Raw genomic sequence first — 16,428 nt, forward strand, 5'->3', positions numbered from 1 at the left:
TGACTTCCACATGCATGCAACTGTCTTAACTAACCTGCAATGAATTGCACATTTAGGTTTTTATAGTAGTCCAGTCTCATGGATGAGGTTTATATGGGAAGCTGGGGGCCTCAGAACCAGGGTCCGTAGATAAAGAGAGCACACAGCGCTTTTTGTTTGCAATGCTGTTTATTTTAGAAAAGCCCCTTTGATCATCAGAATGAAAAATGTGGGCAGAAAAAGTCACAAATGTTATAAAACAAAGTTTATTCTGCAATATTTTGTCATAATGAATTGCATCTCTTTGGTAAAAATAAAATTTATAAACATTTTAATTAACAGAGATTAGCATACAAAAAACTAAACTTCTGTAAATTGTCTTTAAAACGGGTAAAGGACTAAATTGGAGGAAAAAAGGTTAGAATTGGTCACGTACTGGCAAATTTATTCTAAACAAACCCAAGGACATTGCTTATGCTACATTAGAAACAAGCTAACGGGAACAGTTTAAAAACAACTCTGGTTCTTTTGATCAGAAAGCATTCTTACAATTCACTCTTAAATAAATAATAGTTACAATGACTTGGCAATTATAAAATGTTTTGTATCACTATATGGCAGTAACATAATACTTATAATTATGCACTTCTTAGTCTGAAGAAATGTACATTTATAAAACAAGACTTGATAATGGCACTGGCAGTTAGGTGTGAAGAATGTGCTTTAAGATATAATGGCAGGTGCAACATTTAAAATATTCTACCTTTTCTTTTCAATAAATATTTTGACTACACCATTATTAACGTGGATGAGTGTACTTTGCTTTAACCAGAGCTTGTACTTACTTTTCAGGCTGATGAAAAGTTGCAAACCATAGAACTTCCATTTTACAGTTGGATTTCAGAACGCTTGATGCGACTTTTGCAAAAGCAGTAATTTAGTATGGGAATCTGAAAGCGAGATACAGGTTTATACTGTATTCACATCAGATTCATCCTCAACAGAGCAGCCTCCCTCGTACATGAGTCTCATACACTTCTTCACTGCATTTAAAGAATTAAACATGGTTCATTAATACTTTGCTTGCCAAAATACATCAGAGTCAACCATTGGCATGAACATTTTACATATGTCACTAAAAAGAAAAACCCAAACCCAACAATCAAAATAACTTTTAATTATACTCCATTTATACTATATACACCAGGGTCTCTAACTGAGGTGGCAAACAAACCCAAACCCAATGCTAGGTATGGAAGCGAAAGGAAGGGCAGCTGTTCTCCCACTACCAAGGGGGATGCTCCACAACCAAGCTGGTGGCCTTTGCCTGCCAAAATGTGCAGGCAGAGGTGTAGGACATGGTCAGGGGCACTTTTCGGCTGCCTTCTCCTTCAGGAGGAGAAAGGGAAGATGGCAAAGCGTGAAGAGCACAGCGCTGTTGCACCACTGTGCCCCAGGGAAAGGCTGCAATCGCTTCCCCCCTTCCACAATTCCAGTTCTCCCAGGCTGAAAGCTGTAAGGACGGATGCAGCTTTCACTGCTAACTTCAGATTAGTATGGTTTTATTGCTCGCTGCATATGGTAATTAAATGCATTGTTAGCATCCCAACCCTATCCCTTCAGAAATGCTGAAGCACTGAAGTCATTATCACCAACGTCAGGGTTAACACCGGCACAGCCACACTCCTAGTAAGTATTAACCTTCTCAAGTTTCATCTGAGGCAAAAAAGTAATTCAGAACAAAACCACAGAGCCGACCATGACCACTTCCAGAATACTTGGACCTTGATCCAGCTTTCACTGGAAGCTACACAAAAGCTGAGACCACCTTTAGTGGGAGCCAGGCAGCACCCCACTTCAATAGCGTGCTACTGAAATCATGGCACCGAGCAAAATCCCAGACTGCTAACAGTATTTCTGTGTAGCTGGATCCTTATTTTCACATTGACACAAACTTTGCCCTTTGCAGTTTTCCGTCCAGGTACAAAAGCAATCCATGAACAAAAAGCAGTTCCACCAAGCATTCACATCTCCACATCCCAAAATCCTAAGAACCACTGCATTGGGACTTAGTTTACCTTTAAATAGTGAGTTTTCCTCCTACTATCCATCAGTAACACATCCAATATCAGATCTAATTGGCTAATGCGCCACTTGTGATATCCAGAAGACATACACATCTGCACACATGTTGCCCTGTCACAGCTGTAGGCTAACGGGTGTTCACACAAAGAGGAATGCAGCAGAGTATTTTTCTTCCCTTTCAAGAGATCATTCTTAAAACTGAAGTATTTGGGTGGAAAAAACTCCAAAGCAACACTTTTTTTTCCTAGTGTTTGTGCTTTCAAAAGAAAAAATAACATTGGCTTTAAATTCCAAAACACAAAGAACCTCAAATATTTCAGGCTTGATCCAACAGCCACTGAGTCAGTAGGAGCACCACTGTTGTCTTCAAGAGGCCCTGAAAGGCCCTCAGAGCAACAGACCTTCAGCAGCATGGCTGTGTTCATGTTTAAAGTAGGCAGTTTATGGCAGTATTCATGAAGAGACTGACAAATAAGGAAAAAACCCCCAAAACTAACACACAAAATAACCACACCGGTCTAAGAAAGGCCTCCAAATAGCCAGAAAAATACCCTGTTATAGGGAAAGGTTAGCTGTTGGCTGAATCCAGCACTGTTTTCAACAACCAAAACAGTGGAACACTGGTTTCCTAGGTGGCTCTGCTCCTAATTTTCAATCAATTTACCCAACACCTGCTCAAGCAATAGCTTCACATGTTAGCAAGAACATTGATGGCACATCATGCAATCTTTCAGGAACAGGAAAGATGACCTCCGATAGTTGTATACAATTCTGCAACGTACTTAAGGCATCCTTATACGTACAGTACTGTTAAAACCCACTCCAACAGAACTGCTTACCCATTTTTGAACAGAAAATTGAAAGAAAAAAAAAAGTCATCATCTACAGGAAGATGTAAGCAATCACCACTGATCTTAAAAGAAAACTAAAAATGTAAAAAAGAGGAAAAAAGTCCACCATACCACTAAAATATTTTTGGCTGAAGGATGTCTGGGAACTCTAAAGAGATTCTCTTATTGCAAAAAATGAATTGTGAAGGAATTTCTTCCCAAAACAGAGAGGTCCTCCTGAGCGACAATGCACATCCAAAGGATGAAACCTTGCCCATTAGATGCCCCATACGTGGCAGGAGGCTGATGGGGTTCGCACAGCACAAGGCACAGTGATCTGGGAAACAAAAGGTATGGACAGCCCCTGTGACAGAAAAAACAAGAATGGGGGGGAAGGGCAAAACCCCCAAAAGTAATTCATGGGTCACTGATCCAAAAGGAAGCTGTTCTATTTTGTCTCGGATTAGGGGTAAAACGTTCACTTTTCAGCAGCTGTTCACCACTAAGCCACCTAAAGCCTGCACCTCGTCCGCATTGTCACCACCATCAACTGTTGGGTTCTTCTCCCCTCCACCCCACGAATCCCTATAGGGGAGCAGAAGGGTAGGTGTTGCAGGACTACGCAGCTACTACATGGTTACCAACAGTGATGGTGACACAAGGACAAACTTGGCAAGTGGCAGCTTTCACTGTTGGCTATATCCAAGGTGCGTGTATGCGTGCATGCATCTGCATGAGGACATATGCAACCCCCTCAAAAAGACAATTTGTCTTAAGATGGAGACAACAAACAAACCCCAACCTATTTTCCTTCAGGAATCTGACCTGCACACAGCAGATTTGGGGGAAGGAGGACAAAGAAGAAAACTGTGGGTGGTACCCACCTCAGCTACCCCTTACTCACGCTCTTCCAGGGGGTACTCTGCCTCTTGCTGAGAGCAGCTCCTGGAGTGCTCCAGGTTTTCAGCCACTGTGTCAGATGGGCTGAAAATTGCAGCTGCTTGGATTTGCTTCACCAGCATTCCAATCAGGACCTGTCTCAGAAGAGCGAAGAGAGGATGGGTGGGAGGAGGCAACCAAAGCCAGGACCTCTTTTTTCTAACCCCTTTGCTTTTTTCTCCTCCTTTTTAATCCTTTACAGGAAAGTCAGAGCCCTTAGACAGGGCAAAACTCCCCTCTGTGGATGAGGCCAGCAGAGCTGTAAATATGATCCACAATGTGCATCTGAACAAACATATCTCTGGGGAAAAGAAAATAAAACCAACTAAAAGTGATCATTAAGAAGTATGCTTTCAGGTTTTCACAAGTCATGCACCTCTTCTACTTTGAGAAGATTAAATAACTTTTTTTTTTCTTTTTAGGCAGTGATTTAAAAATAAATGGCTAAATTATAGTTAGCGCCAAAAATAAAAAAGCAATGAGTCCTCTTATGGCTTTGATCTCCCTTGTGAAGGGTAAAAGTAGAAGAGTATTGCCACAATTAAAAAAAATATATGTATATATTCAACACTGACAAACATACTATTTCTTCCTTTGCTTGTGACAGTGGGTCTTTGCAGTACTTATTAAGGAACTCAAGCACGTTTGGATGCCAGCAAGGTGGAGCAGAGACCCTGCTGCTTCTTTCAACTCCTCATCAATTTCTTGACATAACTCCTTGAGTGCTTTGTTGCTAGGCTGACTTTCTTCAGAGGTATCTACACAAGGTTGGGATGCATAGCCACTGTCTCCAAGAGGATCATCTTCATAGTCAACGTCTGTATCCACTTCGCTGTGAAATCCTTCGCTGCCATCGCTTCCATCACGGCTGGTCTCGGAGATAAATTCATACACCTCGTCAAGGGAGGACAAGGAAGACACGCTGGACCTAGATGCGCAGCGCTGGGAGCCCATGCTGCTGGCACTGTAGTTGTGATCCTCTTTCGGATCGATATTGGTGGCTGCAGAATCATTTTCCTGCAAATTTATGGAACTGGGAGGATTGAACGCGCTGCCATAACTCCTCTTCTTAGGTGTCTTCAGGGGCTGAGGTTTCTCACCTATCAAAACCAAGATTTGTCAGTAAGCAAATACTCCACTGAGATCACCTGCAAATTCATAGAATAGTTTGTGTTGGAAGGGACATTAAGATCACCCAGTTCCAACCCCCTGCCACGGGCAGAGACGCCTTCCACTAGAGCAAGTTGCGCCAGGCCCCATCCAACCTGGCCTTGAACACTGCCAGGGATGGGGCAGCCACAGCTTCTCTGGGCACCCTGTGCCAGCGCCTCAGCACCCTCACAGGGAAGAATTTCTTCCTTACATCTAACCTAAATCTCCCCTGTTTAAGTTTGAACCCATTGCCCCTTGTCCTGTCACTACAGTCCCTGATGAAGAGTCCCCCTCCAGCACCCTTGTAGTCTCCCTTCAGATATTGGAAGGCTGCTATGAGGTCACTCTGGCTGGCTGACTGCAAAGTAAGCCGAACATGAGCATTTAAGAGTCATAATTTCTTGTGCCCATTTACTGTCATCCATGAAGGACAACAGTCTTCAGCTAATCACAACTAAGAGCTGGAGAAAGAGAAGTTAACTAACAAACTCTGCTTCCCATCTGGCACAAAGAGGGCAGGGGAAGAACTTTGCCAAAAAAAACCCCAAAATTAAATGTGGAAAAAAAAGAAGAAAGGTGGTTCTGTAAAACTCTAATACTAGCAGAAAGAATAATCAAGCCAGAATTGCTTCTCAAATGCTCTTACTATTTGGAAACTAGACCATACTTGTTTCCTGCAACATTTAGCTTCTGGGTAGAAAAGAACAAAGTAAAATGGCTTATGCTTACAGTCCAACATCCCTTGTTGAATGGAAGTATTTAACAGCATCATTGCAGTAGCAGCATCAATATCAGATTCTGGGAAGGAGAAGCAGCAAAACATTAGATCTTGGGTAAGCCTGACAAAATGAGGTCCCTAGAACATATAAAGAATATATAACTATATATATTGACCCACAATAAAGAGCAGGATGGGGAGAATGTATGAATTCAGACAGAGCATGACACTCATACAGTGCAATACCATTATAGAACAGCCTCGCATCTTAACTGTGATACTCAAATGCTGAATTCTCACACTGCACTTACCAAAGCTGAAGCCAAGAATCATTAATTAGACATTCATATGATGATGCTGTTGCTATACTTACCAACAAGTGGCTTTTTGTTGGTACCAGTCGAGAGAGAAAGATTACGCATATGGCACGGAAAAGCATCTCAGCAGCTTCTTACCCTGGTTATGTGAATATGCAAGGCTGAGAACAAACGTGCCTGTTAATGCAGCACTAATTCAGCACACCTCTCTCCTGCAGCAGTAATTTGCACACTAACAAGTCAGATGGAAGAAATCAAGAAGACAAGGAGGGAAAGGGGCACTGAACTACTTGATCTAGAAAGCATAGGGATCTAAATAATAAATAGGCACTTCCAAAGGTTTAGGTGAACTGCAGCACTTTTAGCTATGGTAACAAGCGTTGCTGTAGAATGCCATCCTTTGCCACCCAGATTGCTTAGATCTCTAAAAGGGCACCTTAAGGATAATATGACAGAGTGACATTTCTAATTAGAATCAGGTGAAAAGGAAAAGAAGCAAGCGTACCTTTCTCACTCATTTCAGGACACGCTCATGCACTTTAGAAAAAGAGGAAATCCAAGGTCTTCCTTCCTGACATCCAGCTATGGATCACAGAATCACAGAATGGTTTGGGTTGGAAGTGACCTTAAAGCTCACCCAGTTCCAACCCCCTGCCACGGGCAGGGATATCTTCCACTAGAGCAGGTTGCTCCAAGCCCTGTCCAACCTGGCCTTGAACACTGCCAGGGATGGGACAGCCACAGCTTCTCTGGGCAACCTGTACCAGCGCCTCACCACCCTCACAGGGAAGAATTTCTTCCTAATGTCTTATCTAAATCTCCCCTCTGTCAGTTTAAAGCCATTTCCCCTTGTCCTGTCCCTATAGGCCCTTGTCAAAAGCCCCTCTCCAGATTTCTTGTTTGCCCCTTTAGGCACTGGGAGCTGCTCTGAGGTTGCCCCGGAGCCTTCTCTTCTCCAGGCTGAACAAGCCCAGCTCTCTCAGCCTGTCTCCAGAGCAGAGCTGCTCCAGCCCTCGGAGCATCTCTGTGGGCTCCTCTGGACTTGCTCAAGCAGGTCCATGTCCCTCCAGGAGAAATATATATGGTACACTAACCAGGAAAAAGAGGAGCAATGAGACAGTGAGCTCTCACAAGAGCCTTGGTGTCTTAAAGCAAAACACTATGTTTGCTAGGTGTACATGAAGACATATTTCTCCCTTGTTTATCTCATTTTAAAACCAGCATACTTTAAGGTCTGTTCCATTGCACTCGCAAGGCTGGAGTTTTTTCCTGTTTTTTCAATACTGTTTCTAGCATTAGAGCCCCTGAATTTCCAAGTTGGTATATAAGCACCACCTTGTTAAAATGACAAGCAATTAGAGGCATTAATGCAACACAGATTTACTACCTGCAAAGAGCATTTCTGCATCTTAGTACCCCCAAAGAATGAGGACACTTCTGCAGTGACTCCTTAGCAGTACTCTACTGTTAATGTGCTTTGGCTTCATTTGTGACTGTTCTCCTCAACAGACCAGTATTTCCCATATTTATGTCTCCCCAGCAGAATGGCTGAGGAACCACATTATTACAGGAATTCTTTCGTTTGCACAGCAGCAGCCCTATGTGACCCCAGGAACATTAATGGCTTGCCTCCAATGCCAGGGAGATGCTGAACAGGTTCACCAAGATGAAGAAATGAAATGAGAGCAGATATATGTCATTATTTTGGCACCTGCAGCATAGCAAATTGGAATAGTTAGCATCAGACTGGCAATCTCCAAACCTGTCAGAGGACACACCAGCAAAATCATTAAGAGGAGGGGGATTTCTTGTATTCTCTAAGGAGTCATCATCCCATTGTGCTCAGCGCTTGTCAGGCCACACCTGCAATACTGTGTTGAGTTTTGGTTCCTGCTATACCATATAAAAAGATGTGGACAGACTGGAGACGGTCCAGAGAAGGGCCACAAGGATGACGAGAGGACTGGAAAGCCATGTGAGGACAGGTTGAGAGAGCTGGGTTTGTTCAGCTTGGAGAAGGCTCAGGGGAGACTTTATCACCATGTGCCAGCATTTAAAGGGTGGCTACAAAGAAGATGGAGACTCCCTTTTTACAAGGAGTCACATGGAAAAGACGAGGGGTGATGGGCACAAGTTACTCCTGGGGAGATTCCAGTTGGATGCAAGAGGAAAATTTTTCAGAGTGAGAACAATCAGCCATTGGAATAATCTCCCCAAGGAAGTGGTGGATTCCCTGACATTGGACACTTCTCAGATTTGGCTGGACAAGGCGCTGGGACATCTGGTCTAGGTCATGCTTTGCCTAGAAAGGTTGGACCAGATGTTCCTTAAAGTCCCTTCCAACCTGGAATTGTATGATTCTGTGATTCTAATCCCTGTGAATCCCAGACTTAGCAGCTCTACAGAAGCCAGCCGGCCAAGGATGCTTCCTTGCCACCCGGGTACCACCACAAAACCTCTGTCTGGATGCGTGGTTATCATCATCTGCGGACCAGGCAGCTGTTTGGTCTCTAAAAATACTTGGCTTTGCTGCCTAACCAATGTTTTTGGTTTGAGGCCAAAAACTAAAAACAACCTTGCTAGCCTACTGTGCTAGCAAAAGCAGAGTGCTGGATGTCTGCTATGCTGCTCAAGTCCTTCTTCGTGAGGGGCCTTTCATTAACCCTTTGAAAGAGCTTTAACAACACTCCTCTATGACAAATTAACTTATGCTCACTTTTTCCTGGAATCAGCCCTTTAAAAACTGAGCATAATTCACAGCACTTTAAAAAAAAAAAACAAAACCAAACCATTATTATTATTTTTGACAAGGACAAGCTTTCAATGTATTAAGCTTTAGTAGTGAGGTGCAAGACCTGGGCTAAACAGGCTTCTTCAAAGGAAATGCTGTGGTTCCCAGCATGCTGACTAGCTCCCTCCTGGTACCAAAGCTCACTGAAATGTTTTAAAACAAAGAAAACTCTTTTAAAAGTACATATGGGAAAATGAAGTAACCATCTTCTATTCAAGAGCTGTTGCTACTTCGATTTGCATTTCACTGTCAATGAAAAACAGACTTCCATTTTAAATTCACTTTTTTTTTCTTAAAATCTGAATCTGGCTGGCTGTTTTTCCTCATGGAAAGCAAAAGTAGAAATCCCTAGGCCAGAACTATGGCCAGGTTCTTCACTCTAATACTCATTAAAACCTGTCAGAGTTCTTACTATGGCTAGAAGAGATCACTCATCCATAGTAATACACGGAGCAGGATTCTGTCAGATCCAATCTTTCTCCACCAATTTTTGGTGACTACAGTTAAACTAACATTTATACTACATAAAAGCTTTTGGATGTGGACATGACTTGGTTTCTCCTGCACCTACTTAATTTCTAGTAGAGGAAACACAGAGGGATATAAACTTGGTTGAGGGGCTGTACTGCAGCCTACAGTATCAAGACCCCTATGTGGAGTATATATATTAAACCCATCCTATCACTCTCTCCCAAGAGTTAAAATGAACATTTTACAATTTTTAAGGTGATACCTTCAACTAAACAAACAACATGAGGCTATTCTATCATCTGCGTTAATATCCAAGTCTTAGGTCTTCCTGCTTAACTACACTGGCAACAACACCAGCTTGTGCCCGTCTTTTTGGCAAGGAAGTGAAAAGCACACAGCTGTGAAATACTTATCTGAAGTACACTCATCATTCCCATCATGCTCTCCCACCCACCTGTATCAAACAAACAATTTTAAGGGACTTTTCTGTGGCCACATTCCACCAGTTTCATACATTAAAATTTGCTGCTTTTTGTTCTTGGTAAGCAATAGAACTAGTGTAGAGATGTGTAGCTTCCAGATCTGTGTTCTACTGAAATATTCATTCCTTAAGTAGGTCATATTTGGGAGCGATGAGTCTGCTAAATACCTTGCTGGCAGAACAAGAGAGCCCCTATTACATGTTGAAATTCATCTTAGGGATTTAAACTTAACACACAAGTGGCTAATATAAGCAGCATGCATTCTACTACATCATAATCTAGCAGATCCTTCAGATCAGGTCCATACACAACAGGAGCTGGGCTTCAGTACACACTTGTGACTAAAGCCAGGGGAGCGGAGCAAATGAAAATGAAATGTTTACCTTTGAGAGATCGGCCATGATTCTGCTGAAGGACTGAAGTTAGGTAGTGAGGGGACACAGACCTACTGAAGAGAAATGCAACAGGTCAAAGCCAAGCCCTGATTAGCCAAATGATTTCTACAAAGTATAGTAGACGCAATAATATGATCACAGAGAGATAAATACAAAATCAACCCAATCACCACAGTTTGGTGGGCAAGCAATTTCTATTGCCCTTAGTAGATGGCCTGACACATTGGTTGATGGTTTATGTAGCACTATAAGCCATTAGCAGCATTTGGAAAACATCTCCAACTACATACACTAAGCAGAAGTCTGGTGAGCAAGAGATACTAACTTCTACAGAGTTTATGTACCTGCCTAAAGGCTGGATTTTAAACAAAGATATGTGGTTTTTACTAAGTAAAACCTCCATGCGAACAAGACATTAGCTTATACAGGGATGCTTAGAGCCCAGGAGCAACAGAATAGGTAAGGATCAGTTATGTCCATCCACTCTTCGAAATGGTAGTGGGAAATTAACAGAAACAAAATGTAGTGTCATGCAAAAAGCTAGGGAAGAACAAAAGAAACCCCTTCGAACCAAGATATCTGCTGATTTTAAAGTTATCTGAAGCTGGGCTGCTTTGGTGATGCTGTCTGCTTTGTTGTGTTATCAGAGCAGCTTTGCACCTGGCAAAGTACCACTTAATACCTTACAGAATAAAGGGCAAGTTAAAGCTTTCACATGTTTTTCTGCTGCACACCCAGTCCTAATTACTCAATTCATTATAAATACAATAGCAAACAGTTAGAAACAAATACAACAGAAATAGTACACAACTGGTAATACTGTGTGAACCATAGCAGTGTGCATCTTTTTTATAGCATTGCTGGAAGAATTCAAAAGGTGATGGGCAGAATTTTCAAGCCCAACCTGTAACAGCAACCTCATGGGATTAATGGGGTGATTTCTATCACTAAGGTGTGTTCACCTTTCATATTTATCATATTTAGGCAGCTCTATTTTCCAAAATAAGGCACAGCCACAAATCTCCCCCAAAAAAATCACAAAGCTGCTAAATGCTTAACATTTTTTCAGCTTCTCTAGATCATTAATTAAAACCCAAATAGTGACTTCAGTTTTTTAAAATACAATTCTTTAACTAAAATCTTCATTCTTTAAGTTGAATTTTGTATAAAATATTTTTCACTGGTTGCTGGCTGCTGCTGCGTGGCTGCACACATCTTAACAACCCTGAGATCAGCTACTCCACACAGCTATGAATGAGGGATGCCCTTTTAAATATTTCTCTGCTCCAACTTGCCATCATGTTATCCAAACTCAGCTGGCCATTGGTAACAGCTCCAAAGGTTGGTATAGTGCAGGAGGAAAAGAAATGAAGCAAGGTGGCTTGGAATGCATCATCTGAGCTATGGAAAGAGCTCTGGCAGCACTGCAGTCTGCCTGGCACTGGTAACCAAAGCTACTGAAAAGGAGAGTAGCATTTAAGTATCTCCCAGTATGGCAATCAAAGGGAAAAAGATCCAGCACAGCTGAATGCGAATATGTGCAAAACTTGAGTTTTCTTGAAGGAGTGCAAAAGGAACAGATCCAAAAATGGGGGAAAAAAATTAATAATAATTAAAAAATAAAAGCCACAAGGAAAGCAATGGGCACACCCCACCATGGCTGGCTCTGTAGCCTGCAGGCAAGTTGTACAAAGAGATGCTAAACATCTTCATCCTTTTTTCTGAGCTCAGATCCTCTAAGAATCATATCCAACCAGAGCTTTCTTAGAGCAAATTAATGCTTAGTATTAAGGCAAGCTATGCATATGCATAAGGTATTTGGAAGATGAGGACCCTGCCCGTCCCCAGAGCCAAGGGATATAATACATGTAGTACTAGAAACAGAACGCAGGGGCCTTGCATTGACTTGTTGAACAAGCTGTGGAGAAATAAAATGCATCAGTGAAGCCAATCACCTATGATAATACACATTTCAGTGTAACTAGACACAGATTCCAGTTTCGGAAAGCTTCTGCTCAAAGTAACACCTTCCATTTTATTTTAAGATCCTGCTGATAGGTATAAGTCTCCACAAACACACTGTAAAATAATTACAAACACTAGCCCTCCCTCAACAACAGTCACAGTCGAATTCTAGCATCAGCCTGTAGATGAATTTGGACAGTCCTTCCAGCCTCTCTCTAGCTGCAACTCTGAGCTTCCTCTTTCTCTCCACACGCAAGGCAACCCCTTGTGGGCCCCTCCCCAAAATTAGTCCAGAATTTAAATCTAATCCAAGGATTTTTGAATGTGGAAGGGAAAAAGATAAACCTGTTTTCCTGAAAGTCATACAAATGGTTTTGTTATTGTTATTATTAGAGGAAAATAAACCAGCTTTCATTAGGGAGAAGTTTAGTATCTTAAAATGCTGGGTTTATTTTGTTGTCCTTACAAATAAAAGCACTGCGAAACCCTTCGTGTATTGAAGTCAGTGGGAATTTTGCCATGTGGCTTCATTAGGACCAGGATTTCCTTGTAATTGTGATAGCTGGCAAGTCTGACTAGTCCTTCAGTGAAGGAAAAAAAGGGTACCGGAAACAACAGCTTCAAAGTCCTGATCTTGCAAGTACTTCAGCATTTGGGTAACATCTCTCCTTCCCTAATCCTAATTTCAGTATGTTGTATTTCTACAAGCTAGGTAAATCATAACTTCAATGCTTGTATCATTGGACTAATCTTGGAGATGCTAAAAGCTTAACTGGTTGAGGCTCTGAATGACCTGCCCTGCCTGAGGCTGAGTCTGTCCTGATCCTCTGCTCCTCCGTCTGGACAGACAGCATTCCAGAGGTCCCTTCCCATTTGTATTCTTTAAATTTTAGAGGTCGACCATGTTAACATTATCATGGTGTTAACAAAGCTTTCAAGGACCAAAACCTTCACTCAAGTTGTACCAAAACCCAGAAGTTCATGCCCTTACATAGAAACATCGAAGCCTGTAAAAGCATTATCATCTGGAGTTCAATTACAGTAGTTTCAATAATCTTTGTTCCCATAAAACAAAGCCTAACAACACCACCAGCCATCTCATACTTTCCAATTTGAGTATTTCTTAATACTTAAGCTCTTTGGGGTTATTTTAGTAATGCTTCCATTCCTGCTGAAAACAGGATTCTTCTGCTTGGCTCTTTCAAACCCAACATGACCCTTTACGGCTCAAGACGGCTGGAAGGTCGGAGACCACTGTTTCATCTTGTAGGTTACAAGCCCAACTAGAAAAGCCCATGCCACACAAATCTTCAGCTACTGGCAGACAGATAAGGGCTGCACTGGAGTGCCAGCTCCCAGGGTCAGTGACCCGCTGGACCCTTATAAATGTCTGCTCAATGTTATCAGTTTTACATCCTGCTCCAGTAATCCCAGGTCCTCCTGTTTGTTAAGGAAACTCCTCGCCGTAAGGTTAAGGCATAGGGCAATGTTCAGAGACCCTAATTATCTCTTATCTCACCCAAATTCTTTGCTGAACTAGATAAACCAGCCACATGCCTACCTAAGAACTGAGCTCACCATCAGCAATGTGTTCCTCTCTGCTTTCTGTCCTCTCCTCCTCCTCCACTCTGTCCCACCCCTATAGGCTGACCCTCCTGCAGTTCCTCTTCCTCTACTGAGAATGCATGATGTTCACTTCAAATTCTCCAAAATTTATTGCCTAATCTTAAAATGTATCGGGTGAGGAAGTCTCGCATGCTCCACCTCAGAGTATGTTTATGGTAAAGGCTGTTCTTCCCATCCCTGCTGCAAAATGCTTTTAACAGCCTCCCAAAAAAAACCACCCCTTTCTCAGACTGCCTCTGTAAGCACTTCACATTGTAGAAAAGTTGTTTTCAACAACAGTATATAATATATACATTTTATATCTAGACAAGTGACTTAAAGGAGAAGACACACACTTCCTTCCAAGCTAGCAGCATCAGGCACCCTAGATCAGTCCTAGTGAACTATGTTTGAAGGAGGATTTTGCTCCAGTTCCTGGGACAGCCTGCCCTACAAAGATATAGGGATCACCAGTATATCATCTAGCACAGCCCTGACCACCTTCTTTTAAACTCTCCCACAGTTACGAAGGTGACTTGGACACGAACCCTGGATCTGCTATCTGGGAAGCCTGAGCTCATTACATCTCCCCACCTTGTCTAGCCAGTCTCAAGCCCCACTCAAATTCTTCTCTCGGGTGGCAGCCGGTAACAACACATCAACATTCCCATGGGCATTTCCTCTGTATCGTAAACTGCACACCCTACTCGGATGAGAAAATTCACCTACCTCGGTGGTGACGCCGGCGGAGTATAAAATGCAAGTGCTGAGGGAAAAGGCTGCTTTTTCAGTGCTTGCACAAGATTAGGTTTATATTCAGGGTCAACGCACCATAATGAACCTTTTCCATTCACCTGCAAGAAAGAAGTACTGCAAATTAGAAGAGCCAGGGGCCAGGCTGTTACAGTAATTTCTAATGTAACATTCCCAAGATGCAGCACAGTGCAATGATGTTGGTGTCCAGCACTATACAGAAGATGTGCATCATCCTCAGGCAGCTCCATTGCCTGCATGGGAAGGGGATGCTCCCTAAGTGAGCGTGTGGTCCCAAGACCCTTGTTATATGGTATGGAAGCTTGGGATAGCATCCCCCAAGCTCCATTCCCTTTCATGTTTGTCCACTGAAAGCTGTAAACCTTATTTTAACACTTGGTAAATACAGCTGTGAGTTTAAGGATCTGGCCAGACATCGGTGAATAGATCAGCAGTCTTTCCATTAAGAAGTTTCTAAGGAACCAAAGCACCTTTCCCTTCACTTAGATATGTCCACATACTCATTTAACTTTACAACATCCTATTAAAGCATGTTGCCAAATGCCTGGCTAAAATCCCAATTAATGTATTTTGATGCACCTAACAATGCAAGCACCACTGTGCTAGTTATTCTTGCTATTAAATTTGATATGCCAATAGTTAAGCACCATTTTATGGATGGTCAATGACTTAAGACTAAAAAGGACCCACAAAGCACATAAATCTGTGGTCCTATTAAGTCATGGGTCCTATTAAGTCCTCTTTTCCTGAAAAGAGGAAATACTGTGTAATACATAGTGAAAAATCAAACCAGGGAAAGCTCCAGCTGAGAGACAATTTTAGTTGAAGCTATTGCCTTTCATAAAGATCTCTGAGCTGCAGCATCTCTCGGTTGTTTATTTTTTTAACCTGAATCTTTCTTAATACTCATCTTTTCATGCTAAAACTGAACACAGCCTGTAAGATACCTATCAAGAAGCTTACCTTTAATTAAACAGCCATGATGGCTGGCAGGATGATTTAGCCAGCTGAGTACGAACGGGGTATCCTCCCAAACAGCTCCATCCATCATCTCAATGACAGACTAACATCCTTTATCCCTTTCCCACACCTCTCCCAGACCCTTTCCCCAGCATTCCAACCCTGTATGTTGGAGGTTGCTTTTTTCTCCCTTTGGTAGCTTTGAGGCTACCACCGGTTTTATCTGCTAGTTCAGGCAAGCACTTCCACTTGACACCTAATGCTGGTCAGCTGAGCCTGCAGCCAGAATGGAGTTAGCTTCCCTCTTTCATCTTCCCAGCCAGGTACTCCCACCAGTTCGCTGCCCTGACAACAGAACACAAGGATTTTGGTTGGGTGTTGCAACAGCAAGCTGAAGCCAGACAGACATTCAGTCCAGTGCAAGAGGCAATAAACAGGGTGACGTCTTCTTTGGGTAGTCAGACTGGGTTAAGTGTACTTCTTTGGGTAGTTAGATTGGGTTAAGTGTAATGTGAAATCACACTTCCCCCCACCATTACTTGTACTAAAAGCAGACATTGAGCAGAAGAGGTGGTGATGCCCGTGGGGCTGCTCATGTGCACCATCTCACTTACATCTGCAGCTTAGCAAAGATGCACAGTGGCAGTCTAGCACAGGTCTGGTTAGTGTCACACTTTAGGGGAAAGCCATGCACAACTGGAGCTGGAAATCCTGTACAACACAGGTACATCCTGCTTGAAAAGAAACCAGAGGTCTAACCACAGCAACAAAAAAGACTGTGCCATTTCTCCTACCAAAGACCAAGTCTATGATGGCCTAAAATGCTAAACTGCCTGTGGTGGTTACCATTTCACATCAACAGTGGGGCAACTGTTGATGTGCCAGCTGAAATGTAGGTGTAAGTTATTTAACATCTGGAAATGTCCCTCCAGAGTCAGCACAGAGCAGCCACCAGAGTGTTTTGA

At 42.5% G+C, this 16,428-nt stretch overlaps 1 protein-coding gene across 3 annotated transcripts in view; it reads right to left on the reverse strand.

Annotated features, from left to right (window-relative positions):
• Window positions 1–149: 149 nt before the first annotated feature.
• The window catches only part of FOXN2 (forkhead box N2), a 32,554-nt gene continuing 16,275 nt past the window's right edge, over window positions 150–16,428 (reverse strand). The window contains exons 3-6 of one of the 3 annotated variants that reach the window (XM_030499541.1): window positions 14,459–14,583; window positions 10,148–10,212; window positions 5,715–5,783; window positions 150–4,933 (exon numbers count right to left, since the gene is read on the reverse strand). In XM_030499541.1, the coding sequence (XP_030355401.1) occupies window positions 4,416–4,933; window positions 5,715–5,783; window positions 10,148–10,212; window positions 14,459–14,583 (777 nt within the window). In that variant the 3' untranslated portion in view covers window positions 150–4,415. The remainder of the gene's footprint in view (window positions 4,934–5,714; window positions 5,784–10,147; window positions 10,213–14,458; window positions 14,584–16,428) is intronic. The other 2 variants (XM_030499544.2, XM_030499543.1) reach the window with 2 other exon arrangements.

The sequence above is a fragment of the Strigops habroptila genome, chromosome 10 (genome assembly GCF_004027225.2).
Source record: "Strigops habroptila isolate Jane chromosome 10, bStrHab1.2.pri, whole genome shotgun sequence".
NCBI lineage: Eukaryota > Metazoa > Chordata > Aves > Psittaciformes > Psittacidae > Strigops > Strigops habroptila.